General features: G+C 41.0%; 1 protein-coding gene across 2 annotated transcripts in view; it reads right to left on the bottom strand.

The window, feature by feature from the left end:
- Positions 1 to 18,012, bottom strand: part of CHCHD3 (coiled-coil-helix-coiled-coil-helix domain containing 3) — a 263,740-nt gene that overhangs the window by 41,944 nt on the left and 203,784 nt on the right. For both annotated transcript variants that reach the window (XM_006120346.5, XM_025183231.3), the window contains exon 6: positions 6,084 to 6,154. In XM_006120346.5, coding sequence (XP_006120408.1) covers positions 6,084 to 6,154 — 71 coding nt within the window. The remainder of the gene's footprint in view (positions 1 to 6,083; positions 6,155 to 18,012) is intronic.

The following is an 18,012-nucleotide window of genomic DNA, read 5'->3' as shown; positions in this document are numbered from 1 at the left end:
TGCTATTCAAAAATACTATGCAGTATTTTGGAGAGTCTCAGTAAATACTACACATTATTTAAAAATGAATGGTTGTGCATGAAAGGTGAAAGCATGGAAGAATGAAGCTAATTATCCCTAAGATATGTATAAGACAAGCAACAGCACAAACTAACAAGGTACTTAAATGTGCTTTCCATCTTTGGGGTCTACAAGTTTCTCAAAAAACTAATGAATTCATCTTCCTAAAACCCTTGTGAAGAAGGGAAGTATCATTAATTCCCATTTTACAGGTGGGGGTGCTGAGGCACAGGATCATTTAAGAGACTCATCCAAGATCACAGCAGTGACAGAGCAGAGAACTGGACCCAGATCTCTTCAGAAGCTGTGCTTCAACCAAAAGACCATCCTTTTCTCTCTGCACTGTGTATTTCAAGTACAGAAAGTTAACAACACTGCCTGAGGATAGGGCAATAATATTTCAAGCTCTGTTTTCTTCCTTGTTTATTTAAGGCAACAGTCAAGTTGAACATAACTTTTACAATAAAAGTTCTGGAAATACTTTCTTTAGGTCAACAAGTTAAGTAGAGATAATTCAATAAACTGAGCATATCTCCTTCTTGATGTTCGTACAATTGCCCATAAATGATCACAAACTGTCTCTACTCCTATATTTGCCTTTCAGAAAGGGACCTCCAAAGTGCTTTACAAACATTAATAAATTAAGATCACAGAACGCTAGTTGCCAGTTGGAGGAATACTTCATTCTTATCCTCTGACATCCTCTGGTTCACCCATCCAATTCTGGATCCAAATGAAAACCACAGTTCTATTCTTTAAGGCCCTGAACAGGCTGATGCCTGGCTATCATATATATCATGTCTCCATCATGCTGTGGAAGTTATCTGGGATCAGGTGAAACTATCAGGTCCCATATGGAAAGCATATTTAGAGGAAGGCCCTACACTACTGTGGAGAGAGATCAGAATATCCCTATTTTCAATCACAAAAGCCACCTCTTCACAGCGGCAATCCCCACAATTGCAGGGTTCAAAAACATACAGGATTCTTCACAGCTGAGAGAAGAAAACGATACAAAAGCTACCTCCATTGGTTAACAGGCTGAACTGAGTGGTACACAGAGCCCTCTGTGGCTGTGTCCACGCTACACACCACTGCAGCAGCGAGTAGCACATGTGTAGCTATACCCTGCACCCAAGCTGGAGACTTCCGCCATAGCAAGGGAAAGATTAAGCAGCACGGAGCTGATGGAGCCTTTCCCTGCTGTAGGGAAGGGCTCCAGCAATAGAGAGCTGGCAGAGCTTTTCCCAATTGCTGGAGTCATTCCCTGAGATAGGGAGAGGCTCCGCAGTGGGGACCTGCTCCCAAGCCTTTCCTCTCTGTCACTCCCTTGCAAGTGCCTTTGCTCACTTGGGGAGTCTTCATGAGACAGGGACATGGAAGGCAGAAGGACGCTGTTAAAAATAGCAGAGAGGCACAGCTTGGGGGAGTGGAGTGTGTAGGGAATGGACTCTCAGACATACCCATACCCTTCAGGCATGTCTTAACTTGCTTGTATGATGTCTCACCGGTTATGCTAGGGGCTTATCCTCTATATGCCACTGAAAGGAGCGTTAAGAGTACATATACCTATGGTTAAAACGATTGGTGTCTGGTAATTTTATACCAATGTCTTGATGTTGCTGTGTTTGGCACTAAATAAACAGACAGAACACACAGTTATAAAGCAGGAGACCCAGAATTTGACTCCCTTAAAGGCACTGGGAGTTTTGGAGCTATGCTCAGTTCCTGGGAAGAAGCTTAGCTTTGTTTTGCTCTGCAGCAACACCACCCCTAGACAGACCAGAACAGTGTGAACTAATCCCCAGAGGGCACCTGGATTTCATCACTGCATCACACCTTGCATTTCCTGGCAAAGTTCCCCAAGGGCTATGGAAATCATCTCTCTGAAAGAGCAGCAGTATTAGCAAGGTGTGGGCAGAAATGGAACTGGTGAGGGGCAAACATGCAGTTTGTAAAAGAGTACTAATACACAGCTCTTAAAGCTGACATCTACCAAATGAAGTTAAAAAAAATCAGAGGTGAAGGTAATCTTTATTTTAGGTGCAATTTGGTCTCTTCAATTATTTTACCCTTAACTGAATAATCAAGATGTTACTTGGCTCTGAAAACCAGGGGGGAATAAAATGTCACCACCAACAGCTGCCAAATTTCCTGCTACCAGCCCTTCAAATGAAAGGAAAAACCTATACAGATGCAAAATTTAATTTAGTCAGTAAAAGCCCAAATCCTTGCCCAAAGCCCTGCTCTTCCTGTAATATTGCATTCTTTTCTTCTTGTGTAAACTTCTAATTATGAAGGAGACATCTTCATAATATAATAATTCTGGTTATAATGTAACTGCTGGTAACATAACTCCTACATTAGAAAAGGCAGCATGCTCTAGTAATGTTGTTTTAATATAATTTGTGTACTGCAGGAACTGACTGAACCTGATCATTTAGAATTTGATCAATGTGAATTAGTGTCTTAGAGAGATAAACCATTTGATGATTTAGAATTTGATCAATGTGAATCCGGGCCTTAAAGAGATAAAACATTTATCATGCACATTTGGAATATCACACTAATTCATGCAGCACTGAAGTAGATAATACACAGGCATCAATAAAAAGTGCAGACAAAGTACAGATGAGCTGTCAGTTCTCTGATAGAAGTCTATATAGGGTATTTAGTCTTCTCCCTTTAGTGGGTGAATTACCCATAAAGCCCACTGAAGCCACAAATGACAATTTCAAGGACTAAAGGGAGGAAGGAAAGGAAAATGCAAGAAAGATAGGTAGAGAGTTATTTAAAGCTCCTGAAATACATTTTAGTTTAAAAGTAGAAGCAGAATTCTAAGCTATCTGGATGAAACTTCCTAAAATTCAAGACATGTTTAAAATGATTAGTGGAGCAGCTTCGTAACAATACCACAATTAGTGCTATTAATCTCACACTTTCAACTTGAAATCACACTGACATGCAGCACATTGGTTTACACATTTAACAGAATTATAAATTTAGCAGTTCAACCTTATTTAATTCTTCTTTTACAGCCAATTAAACAGGCTCTTTAAACATTATTGCTTGAAACCCTGTCCTCCATCCTCACATTCAATTAAATTGACAGAAGCAGCGGTGGGTGATACCAAAAGAGCATCATCTTTAGGTTTCACTAAACCATTCATGATTTATGTATCAAACCCCACACCAAAGACAGTGTTAGAATAACATCCCTTTAGCTTAACTCCTCAAGAGCATGGAAATTCCACAGCTTTAAAAAGAGGCTTCTTTGAGAAGGAAAACGTGAAATGTGTGTGGACAGCGCTATATTGGCGCGACTCCTGCTGACAGAGCTACCACCGCTCGCAGGGGTCTCAAGTAGTTAAATCAACAAGAGAGCTTTCCCATTGGCTTAGAGTGTCTAAATTAGCAATGTTGCAGCTACTCCACCATAAGTTCTGTAGTATAGCCACAGCCTTACATAAAAGGGGATTGCGATACAAACCCTCTTTTTCATTTTACAAAAACAAAAACATAATTACATTTGACTATCTGTATTTATTATTAGCTTGGACTTCAAGGGGACTACTCTTAAATTAAGGATATAATTCTTGTCAGGAAACAGTCACCTTGCCCTCCTCACCTCAGATCTTGTGTTCTCCACATCTCTGGTAAAGAGCCCTAATCACTAGGCTATTGGCTATTCTGGGCCAAATCATTCTCTCTAGTGTTTTTGCTAAAATTTTCTAGAGGTCTGGGTGTCATCTCAACGGGGAATAGGAAATATTTTAATTTTGTATGTTAAGAAAGCCATTTCTCACCCAAGTCTGTTTTTAAGATCTGTTGTCAAAGTGTACTGGAGCACAACTACCACAGATGACTAATTTAGTCTAGTTTTCCAAAGTGTATTTGGGAATTTGGTCACCAGTGCATGACTATAAACAGGCAACAAATGACTTCAAAGTGTTTGTAGCATAAGGGACCAAGGTGGGTGAGACAATATCTTGTACTGGTCCAACTTACTTCACCCACCTTGATTCCCTCATATCCTGAACCAATATAGCTACAACTCTGCAAATGACAACATGAGAGAGTCTGAGGATATGGCTAAACTTCAGGTAGACACCCAGAGCTGGCCCATGTTAGCTGCCTAGGGTGAATGGCGGTTGGGCTAAGGGGCTATTTAAGTGTGATGCAGACATTCAGATTCAGGTTCCAGCCCAGACCCAGACATCTACATGACACTTTAACAACCCCTTTGAAGGAATCAGCTGGACAGGTCAGCTGCAGGATTTAACTGCACTGTAGAACATACTCCAATGATCTCCTTGACAGCAGACTAATCCACAAATCCTACATAGAACACCATTTAGTCTATTAGGCTTCGTTACTTGCACATACAGATCAAACTTCCCTGAAATTATTTTCCTTCATGGGTCATTAATAGAAAATCCGGAGAAGGAAGTCTCAACATGTCTGAGGACTTGCCAATCTCAGTCCCCATATCTCCTTGGCACAACTATTTTTCTGGCTAAATGAGAAATGTTTCTTAAACTTTGCAGATGATTTTAAGTACCTAAAACCCTGCTGTTTAGGGGCCAGGACTGTAAAGACCTGGAAAAGTCAGGCAGTATTTGATTTGATTTTGGAAAGCTGTGGGTGCTGGAATTCTTCCCATTCTGCAAATGAAGTACCTATACATAAGTCACAATAGCTGCGACCACCTACCAACTATTCCCTTATTGTATATCTAATAACATGGATCAGTATTCGTGTCGCCCTCCCACTATGTACATTGCATAGGCTGCAGAAGCCAGATATCCAATCAGCAGACCAAATTGTGTGTTGAATCCTGGTCATGTGACACCTGAGACACATTGGGCACATACTAAGATAATTTTTAATTAAAGAAAGGAGGGTGGGATGTTAATTACATGTTTTAAATTCAACAAAGCTAATAAAAATGAATCAGCCCCCTGGCTGGAAAGGGAGGGAGGGAACAACTGAATGAACAATAGCAATCAAACCATCTTCTCATTCCTAACTGAAGTCTCTCCAGATGGGGGCAGAAATCAAAAATCATTCTGTGGTTCAACTGCTACTTCTTTAATGGTCAGAAATCTTCAGTCCATAAAGCTGCAAGCCTGGTGCCTTTAACCATCACTAAATTATCATAACATTAAACTAAAACAGATTGCAAAACAATATGTAAAGGAATATACAATGAAACAGCAAACAGCTCCAACCACTGAAATGTGTAGTGGTTATTTTACATTAAGGGATTTATAAACTTTAGCATTTTATTAATCTACTATAAACAGACGTGGTCAAGTGGCAAGGTATCAGACTGCTACATGGGCTTCCAGAACTCCATCCAAAATATGGCCACAATTCAATATTTTTTTACTACAGCATCTATTGGTAGATGGGTGAGAAGCAATGAGTTGTAAAAGGTTATTTTCATACTCTCACAAAAATGATGAATGGCATTTTCTACTTAATGGAAGAATTGGCAGAAACTGAAAGTCCAAAGCTAAGGGTCAGAGTCTCTTTGGTCCATCAATTACTGCATCTTCATTTAACCATTTTCAGGTCTAATAATAATTCAACCTGACCTTCACTATTAAAGGCAAAGCTGAACCACTGATTTAAATACCTTTTGTGTTGAACAAGAATGGGATGGATACTACTGAAATGCAAGGTTGGCACCCAAATTCTCCTATTACATTAATGAAGATGCATGTTTAAGCAGTACAGTTTTTCAAATAATTTCTTACATAAAATCAGGCGTGTAAATAAATTAATACATTACTAGCTGTGCTGTCAATTTCTACACAATCATAGTACATAATACAACACTGGATGACTACCAGCTTTCATAAACATTCTTTCATTTCAACAACCAGTCTTGCAAAAATATATTTCACTTGCCACCGTCCAAACACAGACAGCTAGGTAGAAAAAAATGTGCCTATTTTATAATATGAACATAGCTTTACTCAAAAATAAAGGGGGGGGGGGGAGAAAAGAAGTCTTACTTGAACCTAGCTTCCACTTCCTTGACAGCTTTTTGGAATTGCTCCGTGGTTACTTTGTAGAATTGGGCACTCTGAAAAGAGGGAAGAAAAGTGAAACTTAATGACCTAATCAATATTTATACAGTGGTGAAAACACACCTGGCTCTGTACAGAATGTATAAAGAATCCAGGCCCCTGCACTGAATATCTTACACTATAATTCAGACAAATAGAAGGTGGGCTAATCGTTAAAGTACAAGATGAAACAGAAGCATGATCAGCGAGTAGTTCATTGCAAAGCTAAAATGGAAAATAATGTAGAGAACTTTTTTCCATTCTGACTTAGGATAGGTTGAAATCTCAAAAATGTTCACAAACCAAAAATCTTCCCAAATCTGGTTTGGGTAAAAATGCTTCATTTCAGTTTTCACTTTATTATAGCTTAAATGTCTAACAGAAACCCGTTTCAAGTTTTCACTTAGAAAATGCTGAAAACCCCCACACTGACAATTTAGAAACTTCCAGTTTTTTTGCATTCAAATTTTAGTAGAAATTGACTCCTCAAAGTTTCACTTTCAACAAATTTGCATTTTCTGATGAAAAAGCTTTTAGTAAAAAAATTCTGAACCAGTGCTAGTTCTTTGTATAATAAGACTACATGAAAAATCAGTTTTAAGGAAGAACTGGAAAGAGAAGGAAGGCTGGAATACAATTCAGGAGGCTGTTGCCATTAATGGAGGGGAGAGTTCACAGTTTTTACATGGTTGGATAGGAAATCACATTTGTGAACACTCAGACATATATATCTCACATACGTTATGTGGAGGCGATATCCATGTCATAAATTGCAAAGTTCCAATATACATTAACCACTCATTCTCTGACTGTCCAATTGGCTTGTTGATCACAAGCTCATCTCTTTCTAACTTCCTGTAATATTCCAAAAACTCCCAACAGCTGCTATTTTATCTTTTTAACATCAAGTTTCTTTGTTAGATAGGTAGAAGGAAAAAAAGAGCTTAGTGTAGCTTCAAAGTTTGTCCCTTTCACCAACAGAAGTTGATCAAATAAAATATTACCTTACCCACTTTATTTCTCTAATACCTAAGACCCAGGATGCTACAAACACCACATGGTAAGAGACCATTCAAAGCAAAGTGGACCACCAACAACTCTGCAGTCGTAAGATAAAGAAAGGGGGATTAGTGGATGACAGATTGTTGTGAAAAGCCATATATATCCAGCATCTTTTTTAAGACCATGATTTTAAGTGTTCAGCAAAGTTATGAATTTAAGCTTCTTGGCTTGTCTTGGATTGACCAACTCTCCATCCCTCCTTTACTGCAAATCAGTTAGGATCTGAAGTAAAGGGGAAGGAGCATGGATAACGGAACATAGATAGGCACCACACACCCTTTTTCTCTGAGTGATGTTCCCTATTGTATTTGGGTGACTGACATGCAGTATGTAGGAGAAGAGTGCAAGTTCACAGATGACAGAACTGAACAGACAACTGCCATCACAAAGGAAGCATCAACAGAGAACTGGGGTACCACTGAGCCCGCCTATCTGACCCATCAGCCGGTGTTTCGGTTTACACTGTACTGCTGTGCAGGGTCCAGACTGCACTTCACCAGAGTACATACAGGTCACTGTTGGCGTCAGGCTTGTCCTGAACCACAAATTGGAGACTTTTTCTAGCAGTGTCTAGTTGGCCCACACATGCACAACAGCAGCATGTTCCATTCACACTTTTGGAATTTGCGCGTGCGGCCCAACTCCCCTCAGTTTCTTCATGAACACCCTTTTACATGAACTTTCTAGCCAAAGAAGAAGGAAGGAGGGTGGATAGTGTAGCACCCACGGAGACATGCAACTCGAAGAAGCGTCGTTATTGCGCGAGGTGAGTAACCTCCCTTTCTTCTTCGAGTGATGTCCCCGGGGGTGGCTCCACTGTTGGTGACTACCTAGTGGTATCCCGAAGATGGAAGGTGGGTTTCAACTAGGTTTTACATGTGGATGAAAGGACTGCGTTAGCTATCGGAGAGTTCGTGTCCTCTCGTGTAGAGATTGCATAGTGCTTCATTAAAGTCTGATTAGAAGACCAGGTAGCAGCGCAGCATATGTCCATGAGAAGAATCCCTTTCAGGAAGGCTGCTGATCCTGCCACCACTCGAGTCGAGTGCGCCTTAGGAGGCATAGGGAGAGGTGAACCTTGGAGGGAGTAACATTGGAGGATACAGGCTGTCACCAGTTTTGAGACCGGCTGCAACAAGAGTGGCATTCCCCTGGAATGCACTGCCAATGAAACAAATAGGATCTGTGATTTCCAGAAGGGTCATGCTTAGTCAGAATAATGCCCTACGGACATCCATAGTGTGCAGGATAACCTCTTTGAGAGGTGTGAGGCCATTTCCTTCACACAAGGCCGTAAATCATCTACACATATAGAAATAAACAACAAATGGTCTGGTAGCACTTTATAGAGTAACAAAACATGTAGAAAGTGCTACCAGACCATTTGTTGTCTTTTTCTGTAATAGACTAACTCGGCGACCCCCTGAAGCTCCACTTATAGAGGTAAGTATCGCGAGTGGACTGATATCTACTGTGGAGTAGGACATTCTTACTTGTTGTGAACACCTCTGCTCCACCTCTGAGAACCAGCAAGGAGCCAGGCCATCAGATGCAGCATCTGCAGTTGCAGGTGGTGTAGGATTCCCCTGGTCTGTGAAAGGAGATCTGGGTGGGTCGGAAGTGCATAGGAAGGTCAGAGAGACATCTGATAAAGACAGGGAAACCACTTCTGTCTGGCCCACATAGGGGCTACGAGGATCACTAGAGTATTGTCTGACTCTCTCTTGGCAAGGACTTTGGGGATGAGTGGGATAGGAGAAAAAGCATAGAGGAGGGGAGTATCACATGGTATGAGAAAAGCATCTCCTAATGATCTGGGTCCTATGCCCACACTGGAGCAATAGTGAGGGCACTTGGTATGGTGGCTTGTTGCAAAGAGGTCTATTAGTGGCCAATCCCATAGGTGGAAAATGTTGTGCAGGACACTGGTATGGATTTCCCACTCGTGCTCTATTGTAAACTTGCAGCTGAGGGTATCCTCAATAATGTTCTTGACTCCAGGTACGTAAGTTGCAGTGATGATGATTTTGTTTCGGATACACCAATTCCACAGGCATACAGGCTCTACACACAGAGAACGGAAACGCACACCTATTTGTCAACTGATGTAAAACACTGTTGTGACATTGTCCATAAGGATGAGCACTGTGGAACCCTGGATGTATTGATGGAAGTGTTTGCAAGCACTGTGATTGGCTTGGAGCTTCAGGAGGTTGATGTGGAGCTTAGACTTGTGGGCCAACCATGTGCCTTGAATGAAATGATGCTGGACATGGGCGTCCCAGCCTAGGAGGGATGCATCCGTGGTAATGTGGCTGGATGGTTGTGCCTGACAAAGTGGCCCACTAGCAAGGAGATTCCCTGGATTGGTCCACCATCGTAACAAGAGGACAGTAGGGGGATAGAGACACGTCTGAACTCCTGGTGTTTGGATGGCATGTACTCCAAGACAAGCCAATGCTGGAGGCACCGGAAACGTAGATGCACATGTCAGACTATGTAAGTTGTAGAGGCCATGTGTTCCATGAGTCGAAGGCAGGTGAGTATAGGGATCATGGGGCTCAATACCATGGTTGAAACCAAACCTTTTATTGCTTCAAATTGTTGATCTGGCAGATGTGTCCATGCTGTGGTAGATCTGAGACACGTGCCTGTGAACTCTAGGGATTGGGTTGGGCAGAGGGTAGACTTCTGCTCTTTGATGAGGAGGCTGAGAGATTCGAAGAAGGTCTTTGTGAAGGGGATCATATCTCTTGTGACCTGCTGTGAATGGCCATGAATGAGGCAATCGTCTAGGTACAGCATGCATAACCTGAGCTCCCTGTCCTTACGGTCTCTGGCTGTAAGGCTACAGCAAAGGATGCACTTCTGAGGAACATGTGCTGCTCCTAGACAATGAATACGGGATCCATGGCCATCTGAAGCGGGCATAGGGTCGAAGCACTTATCACATTTTTAAACCTGGGGGAGCCCAGCATTTTGCTATTCCTCAGCTCTTGTCTCCCCCCATGGTTGTGTGGTAGGTTTTTTTTGGTTTTTGTTATTTTTTTTTTTTTTTTGCAGTTATGGGACCGGTGGTTCTTATTCCATATAAGCTGTGTATCATCTCTATTTAGGTTCGCTCTCTTCTTCTACTTCCTCTTATTTAATCTTTTTTTTTTAAGCAGAGGCGTGAGGGCCATGGCCCTCAAGGTTAGCAGCACACTGCTGCTCTGAGGCGCTGTCTTAACTATTTACAATGATTATGACAAAAAAAGTTTTTTTTAAACTAAAATTAACAATAAAATTATGAAAAACTAAGCTGTTTTGATTAATTACAACTGAATTCCTATCTACAGAGAACTGAAGAGAACAAGAGGGATGGAGCTCCATCTGCGACTGAGGGCAGTCAAGAAGGAACTGAGGGGAATCAGGCCGTGTGCGCGAATGCCAAAGGCACGAACAGCATGCTATCTCGCATACGTGTCCCGACTAGACATTGCTAGAAAAAGTCTTCAATCTGCGACGTGGGACAAACCCGACACCAAGGGTGAGTCTAGACTGGCAAGATTTTGCACAAAAGCAGCTGCTTTTGCGCAAAAACTTGCCAGCTGTCTACACTGGCCACTTGAATTTGCACAAGAGCACTGACTTTGTAATGTACAAAATCAGTGCTTCTTGCGCAAACACTTTCACACTCCCGCTCGGAAAAAAGCCCTCTTGAGCAAGAATACTTGCGCAAGAGGGCCAGTGTAGACAGGGAAGAACTGTTTTGCGTAAAAAATCCTCAATGGCTAAAATGGCGATCGGGGTTTTCTTGCGCAAAAGCGTGTCTAGACTGGCCACGGATGCTTTTGCGCAAAAGCATCCGTGCCAATCTAGACACGCTTTTGCGGAAATACTTTTAACAGAAAAACTTTTCCATTAAAAGTATTTCCGCAAAATCATGCCAGTCTAGACACAGCCCAAGAGTGGAGCATCCACGGGGACATTACTCGAGAAAGAACGGATCAGTTAATCAACTGCACACCCCACTCTGGAGGGTAAACAAAAACTTATACCATCTTGCATTTCATAGAGGATTGTATGGTGTAAGCTCATGAAATTCATCCCTCCCGCAATGTGAAAGAAGAGGTTACTGACCCTCCCCCAGTTAAGAATTCCATACACTGGTTTTAGACAAAAACAAGAATAAGTTTATCAACTACAAAAGATATATTTTAAGAGATTATAAGGGATAATAAACAGATCAAAGCATGCTTATTAGAAAATAAAACAAAAGGCAATCTAAGCTTAATATACTAAAGAATTTGGTTGTAAGTAGCCAACACTTGACAAATGTTTTAGGCAGATTGCAGAGATTCTTGAAGGCAAACTGCACTTGCTTGGAGATTCAACTCCAGATATTCCTTTCACAGGCTAGAAAACACTTGAGCCTGGGCTCAGTTCTCCCCTCCTCCGTTCAGCCTTTGTTTCTGAGGTGTTTTCATTGGTCTTCTTTCTTGAGCAGAGAATCAGGGAAGAATGAACCACAATGATGTCACTTCCCTGCCTTAGACAGGCTTTGCATATGGCAGGAACCCTTCGTCTCTGGGTGTGGGAATCAAACTGAGTCAGTGGAAAAAACATTAACATCATGGAGTCCAGTACCACGTGACTTGATCCTATAGCTCTGTAGGGCCACAGCAGCCATGTGACAGAAGCATTTTGTAATGTCCTCAGAAAGACTTTCCAGGAAGGCTTAACATTGAGCAATTAGCATTTTCTAAAACTTACTGTTCTTCCTAATGGCTCTTTCCAGCCAGTCATCTAGACTGATGGTATTCTGTCATGTGGGCGTTCCCCAGGGCAAATGCATTTGTAAAAGCTGTATAGGCACTATTCCTAGCTTCAGATACCAAAATGATACATGCATACAAGTAGGATAATCCTATCTGGTAAATCATAACTTTCCAATGATAACTCGCATGACCCATCTTGCATGAAGTACATCTTAGTTATGGCATAACCATAATACAGCCATACCTCTATGAAATATACGAGGCATAGCATTTCAGACATAATGTCTGTCAAACATATGAGGAGAACTCCACACAGCCACTTTACTTATGTCAGGAAGGCATACCTTCTGAAGTGATGCTATAGCTGCTGCTTATGTTGTGGTAGAATAATAAGCTCTTAACCCAGGACTGGCGGGAGGGGGAAAGGTTCAGTAGCTGATAGAATAAAATGCAGCCAAAGATCCATTTGGAGGTTCTCTGTAAATGGAACACCCCCTGATTCTTCCTACTTTAGTGACAAATAGTCTCAGAGACTTGAACCCACTGTCTCATCTAGGGATATAAAATCCTATTTAATTAGTTAACCAGTTAAACATTAAGTTTAATCTGTTAGCCTATTAAATGGTTCAGGCAGGGGCTGCTCAAGCCACAGGGTAGGACCTACGGTGCTAGAACAACCCCCTGCGTACAGCAGGCTGCTCCAGCCCCTATCAGTTATCCATAATGGGTTAGCCTCACCTGTTGAGAGTAAGGCTTGCCAGTTAACACGTTAACCATTAACATCACTAGTCTCACCAACCTGGAATCCATCTTACACTATGATACTGTGACAAGCTGAAGTCCTCACAGGATCCTGCACTCACATAAATATTCACAGTGAGGAGCCCCCCAGTTGAGTTATATGAATACTCTTGCTAGTCACTCATGAATCAACAATAGAGAGGTTCTAGCCAATTCCCCGTAACCCACTAGCCTTGCACTCCTGAAGTATACTGTCTTGCTCCGGTCAAAAACCTGACCAGTGTAAGTTTATTACCCTGTCTGCCCCTTCTTCAATATGGAGAAATCAAACACAGGCTTTTGAGCTCAAGCCAAGATCTTTTGATGCACTTCACTCAAACCACACTGTTTTAGGTCAATTCATTTATTTACTACAGAAAGATAGATTTTAAGTGATTCTAAGTATTAAGTGTACATATCAAAGTAGACAACCTAAGAAATAAAACAAAATCACAATCTACATTTTCTAAACTGGACAATATTTGAATCCAGCAATGTCTCACCCAAATGGTACAGTTTCTCAATATTCCATACACAGGTTGGGATTCTCTTTTTCAGTTCAGTTTTTGTACCTGAGGTGCTTCCAAGTGTTGTGAGGACAGTGAGGACAATTGATGTCACTTTCACCTTTTATAATTTTTGCCATATGGAGGGAACTTCATTGTCCCAAATCAAGCCCGCAGGAGGGTATGTGGAAAAGTACAGGCACATGATGGTGTCTAGTATCACAGATCTCATCACATTGCAGCCATTATTCATATACTGGCTAAAGCATTCACAAGAAGGCCCACTGGGTAGGGATAAGCTTTTTCTGTTGTGCAGCACCAGAGTAACTATGGAGGTGTCGTGGTGATGCTTTGGGGTACAGTGACAAAATTAACCTCACTCATCTTGTCTTTCCAGAAATGTATTTCCATCTTCCCTAAATTATGAAATGCCTCTCCCCCAGCTCCACTTTCAAAAATGCAAGACAGGCAAGATTCAACCCATGGGCAGTAAAAACTTTTCTATACCTGAAAATGTCAGAGCTTCATAGTGGGATGTATAATATTCTAAGAAAACTGATTAACAAATTGTAACATTTTATGTCTCGATGATGTACTTTTCGTAATTTTAAAAAGATTTTTGTGGCTTAATCGGTGCTCATATAAACTTCATGTCAGCACAGTTGAACTTAGGATAGATAAGCTAAGGCACCTGGTGTCACAGTAGGAAGAATAAAAAACAAAGTCAGTCTCATAAAGCAGTTCAGAACTTCTCAACTAGTTTTTCTGTAATACGGGGGCAAATATACAGCACTTGATACAGAGCAGTATAATGTGTTTCTTGGCATTAACTAGAACTGATAAGCACACTTGAATAATGTGGAATCACAAAAATCATGCCAATATATGAATGTAATCTAGTCCACACCATACTACCACTTTTTTTTTTTTTTTTACAATACACACTTTTAAAATTTGAATTCAGTAGTTTACATATCACAGTTACAAGTCAAGGTTAATTACTATGGCATCCATAATACATCTTTTTAGATGGCCACAATACTGTCCATGGAAACTCTCATTCTAGATTTTCTTTTTTGGAAAAGATACTACTGTTTAATTGGGATTGACTGTAACTATGAATTTCTGTAAACTGTTCTTGTAAAGGCCTTAGTTTTGATCTTCCTCTGTCAATGCAAAAGTGGATTTGGTCTTCCTGATCAGTGGGTCCACAAGAGCTCTCCTCAGCAATTGATATCTATGCCAAACGGAGGTTATATGAAAAGCCACAAAGCAGGTTACCGTATGAGAAACAGATCCAAAAAGACAAACTAATTCCACTTTCTGGAAAGGTAAGAAAAGTAAATATTTCATTGCCTGAGCCACTGTATCTTCAAAAGTTTTTCCTAATAAATTATGAACTAACTTTAAGTTCTTCAGAAATCAAAGAAAAGAATACTAAGCTCGGAAGATGGGTGAAATTACATTTCAAGTCAAAACATTACCACAAATTATAACAAATTGTGTAACACATACCATAGTCAAAAGCACATAAACTGATTGCAGAGGGCACGCTGGTCTATTGCACTTCTGCTTCTGTGATCCAGACCTAATAATTCATTTGTATGGGAATTGAGGTTTCATGCACATGACTGGAGGTAGCGTATTTTTTTAATAAATCATTGTTGGCCGGTAAGAAAATGAAAATGGAATCGTCTTCACACCAATGACCCCTTTAAATTTAAGCAATCTTATCTGCCCAATGACAGTCACAGCCAGGATTCTTGGATGTAGATGAAATCAATAGGTATGTGATTAGACAGTACACTGACTATGGTGTGAGCGTGGACAGGTCACTATTTGAGATGATGAATAGCACTCTATCAAACTATAGTCCCCTACGATGCTAACATTTACTATAATCTTATTTGGGCTGCAATTTATCTTTCTTGTGCCTGATCAATAAAGATGAACACAACAGTTGTAAGGATCGATTGTAATTTTTTATCATTTTCAAGCATGAAGGTGTATTTTTGACACACAGACAATATTCTGAGTGTACTTGTTCTATTTTTAATTGCTGTTTGAGTGATCAAATGAGCTGCTACTATGAAGCCATTTGTCATCTCAGATTGAGTTTACCATGTGTTTCTCTCGAATACCTTCCCTTCAGAATTCACTCAGGATTTTCTTTCACGTATATATTGTTACAATCCAGAGATAAAGTCATTTCTTAAGAACCCTTACTACTTCCTAGAATAATTTCACCAGTAGCTAATGCTGAGAATACTGACTAGAAATGAGCGTGCTTGCTATAATATGCATACAGTTAGAAGTTATGTTACTGCCGTGTCCAATAATGTCCAGTAATAGTTTGTTTAATAATAGCTTTTATTTCCCTTACTGTTCACGTGGAACAGCCCCTCAATACACAAATACACATCAGTGGTACATCTACTGTACATGCAGACATGCCTACTATAACTCGAAAGTTATGCAATGCCAGGCTTAATTCTGTGCAACCTTAATTCTGCCCCCTTGTGCATGCGCATTATCACATACTTTTCCCAGACATCTCCTGCTTCAATCAGTGCATAGCTGTACTTACTGAATGGGTAGCTAGTCAATATTTCTTTTTATCCTCATTGCTCAGTGTTTAAAGAGCAAATGAGCAAAAGCAGTGGATTGTTTTATCAACTACTGTGGTTAATACATGAAACAATGATTTTCTGTTCAATTCTGGCACCTAAACACCTTTCCCTGAATCAGAGAGGTGAATTGTGACAGACAGCGTAATGTTAGACAAGCGAGTAGCTACAGAACTGTATGAAACAGATAGGGATGGCTACCAGAAGTAATACAGGTTGGACCTCCCTGGTCCAGCACCCTTGGGACATGACTGATCCCGGATCTCTGCCACTGCTCCCCTCCCCAGAGCTGGCCTGACTGCTGGCCACAGCCTGCCGCTGGCTCAGCTGTCCTACTGGCCCCATCAGGCTTCTCACTAAGCAATTCACTTCTGGAAGCCCACAGTCCTGCCAGCCCACCACCAGGACTTGCTGGTCCTGAAACATCTGTGGTCTGGACCAGAGCATCCTGATTTAGAGAGGTTCGACCTGTATGCTGCATGAAAGGAATGGAGGTAATTGAAGAACTGACAGTTCATCGTGCACGTTAAAGACAGACTTCACCACTATGAGTCAACCAGGTGAATTCCCAGCGTATAGCAGTAGTGCTTTTATACAGTTCTGGTCACAGCCCTGATGAGGGGCCTGATCCTGGGGAAGGGCTAGTGTAGACATTTTTGAAAGAGATATATTAACCCAAATCCCTGCAGAGGTAATATCCCATACTGCAAGCTTCAGTTGCAGCGGCAGAGTAAAAACAAGGGGTGCCATAGGACTCCTCATTGTTTCTGTTGAAACAGACTAACGTGGCTACTACCCCTCTGAATCTTGTCAACTGCAGAGCACTACCCACTGGGACTTCATGGCCCAGCGGAGGCTATATCTTGCTTTTAGAAAGGCATTTGACATACTCCCAGAGGATATTCTGATTCTCAAACTAGGAAAATGTGAGCTACACGAAATTACTATCAAGTGGACACACAAGTACTTGAAAAACCCATACTCAAACAGCAGACATATATGGCTAACAGAACAACTGGAAGGACATATCTAGTGGCATTTCTTCTTGGTTTGCTCCTACTGAGGTTAATTAATTGCTGGAATAATTTACCAAGAGCTGGATTCTCCATCAAGCTTGGATGTTTTATTTAAAGGATACATTCTATTTCAAAGGTATTAATGTGATGGAGTTCTATGGTCTGTATTATACAGATCATCAGAGACAATCACAATGGCCCCATCTGTCACAGGAACCTATGGAACACAGGGAAGCAACAGAAGTTAGGATGTAACCAAGTGCAGATGACTGAGTTGCGGTGTTGGGTATGCATGTCATTTAGTACCTTTTTTGTATCCTTTGTTGCATGTTTCTTTGAAAAGGTATACTTGAATTTATTTATTGGGTCTTATGGAGGAAATGCATTTTCAAGAGGAAATCAAGGGGCGTTTTGATTTTGCTTGGGGGTGAAGGTCCTGGGTACATGGGAACGTAAGTTTACTACGTAAAATTAGGTACTTTATAAACTATTCAGGACGAAACAAACAAATATAACTAAGATTCCTGGTATAAACAGAATAAAGGAAAATCTAGTCTGAATATTAGGAAATGCTTTTTAATTGTGTCAGACTTCAGAATAATTTTTCTGCAATAGAAGCACTGGAGGCCACATTTTCTGCAGAAATAGTGGAAGAATTACCTTTAGCAATGATTTTAAAGTTCTGTATTAGAAATAAGTTCCTACAGAAGCTTACAAGTTCAATTGTTTCATCTGTATGTGGATCCACAAAGCACAGGTGTATTTTTAACCTACAGTAAAAATACCACCTGGCCCACTGCTATTGGGGGTTTCCCAGCACCTGGCTACCCCCAACCCCACTGCCGGGACCCGTCCTGCTCTCAGCCAGATCTCCACAGCCCTATATTCTCCCAGCTGGCTCCCGCTCTCCACCTCCGGGGCTCTTTGGTCTAGCAGCATCCGTAGCCCTGTTGGACCATGGGTGTTGCTGGACCAGAGAGTCCCGGATTTGGGAGGTTCAACCTGTATAGAGAACAACAATGAATAGAAACTTTGTTTCAAATCATGCTAAAATAATTGTTACTTTTAAAATCTATGCCCATCTCTTATTGATTTTAACTGTACCATGGAAAACCAGATGTACA

This window comes from Pelodiscus sinensis, chromosome 1 (assembly GCF_052426305.1).
Source record: "Pelodiscus sinensis isolate ZL-2025 chromosome 1, ASM5242630v1, whole genome shotgun sequence".
NCBI classification, from domain to species: Eukaryota; Metazoa; Chordata; order Testudines; family Trionychidae; genus Pelodiscus; species Pelodiscus sinensis.
This window is presented reverse-complemented; position numbering and strand designations above follow the sequence as displayed.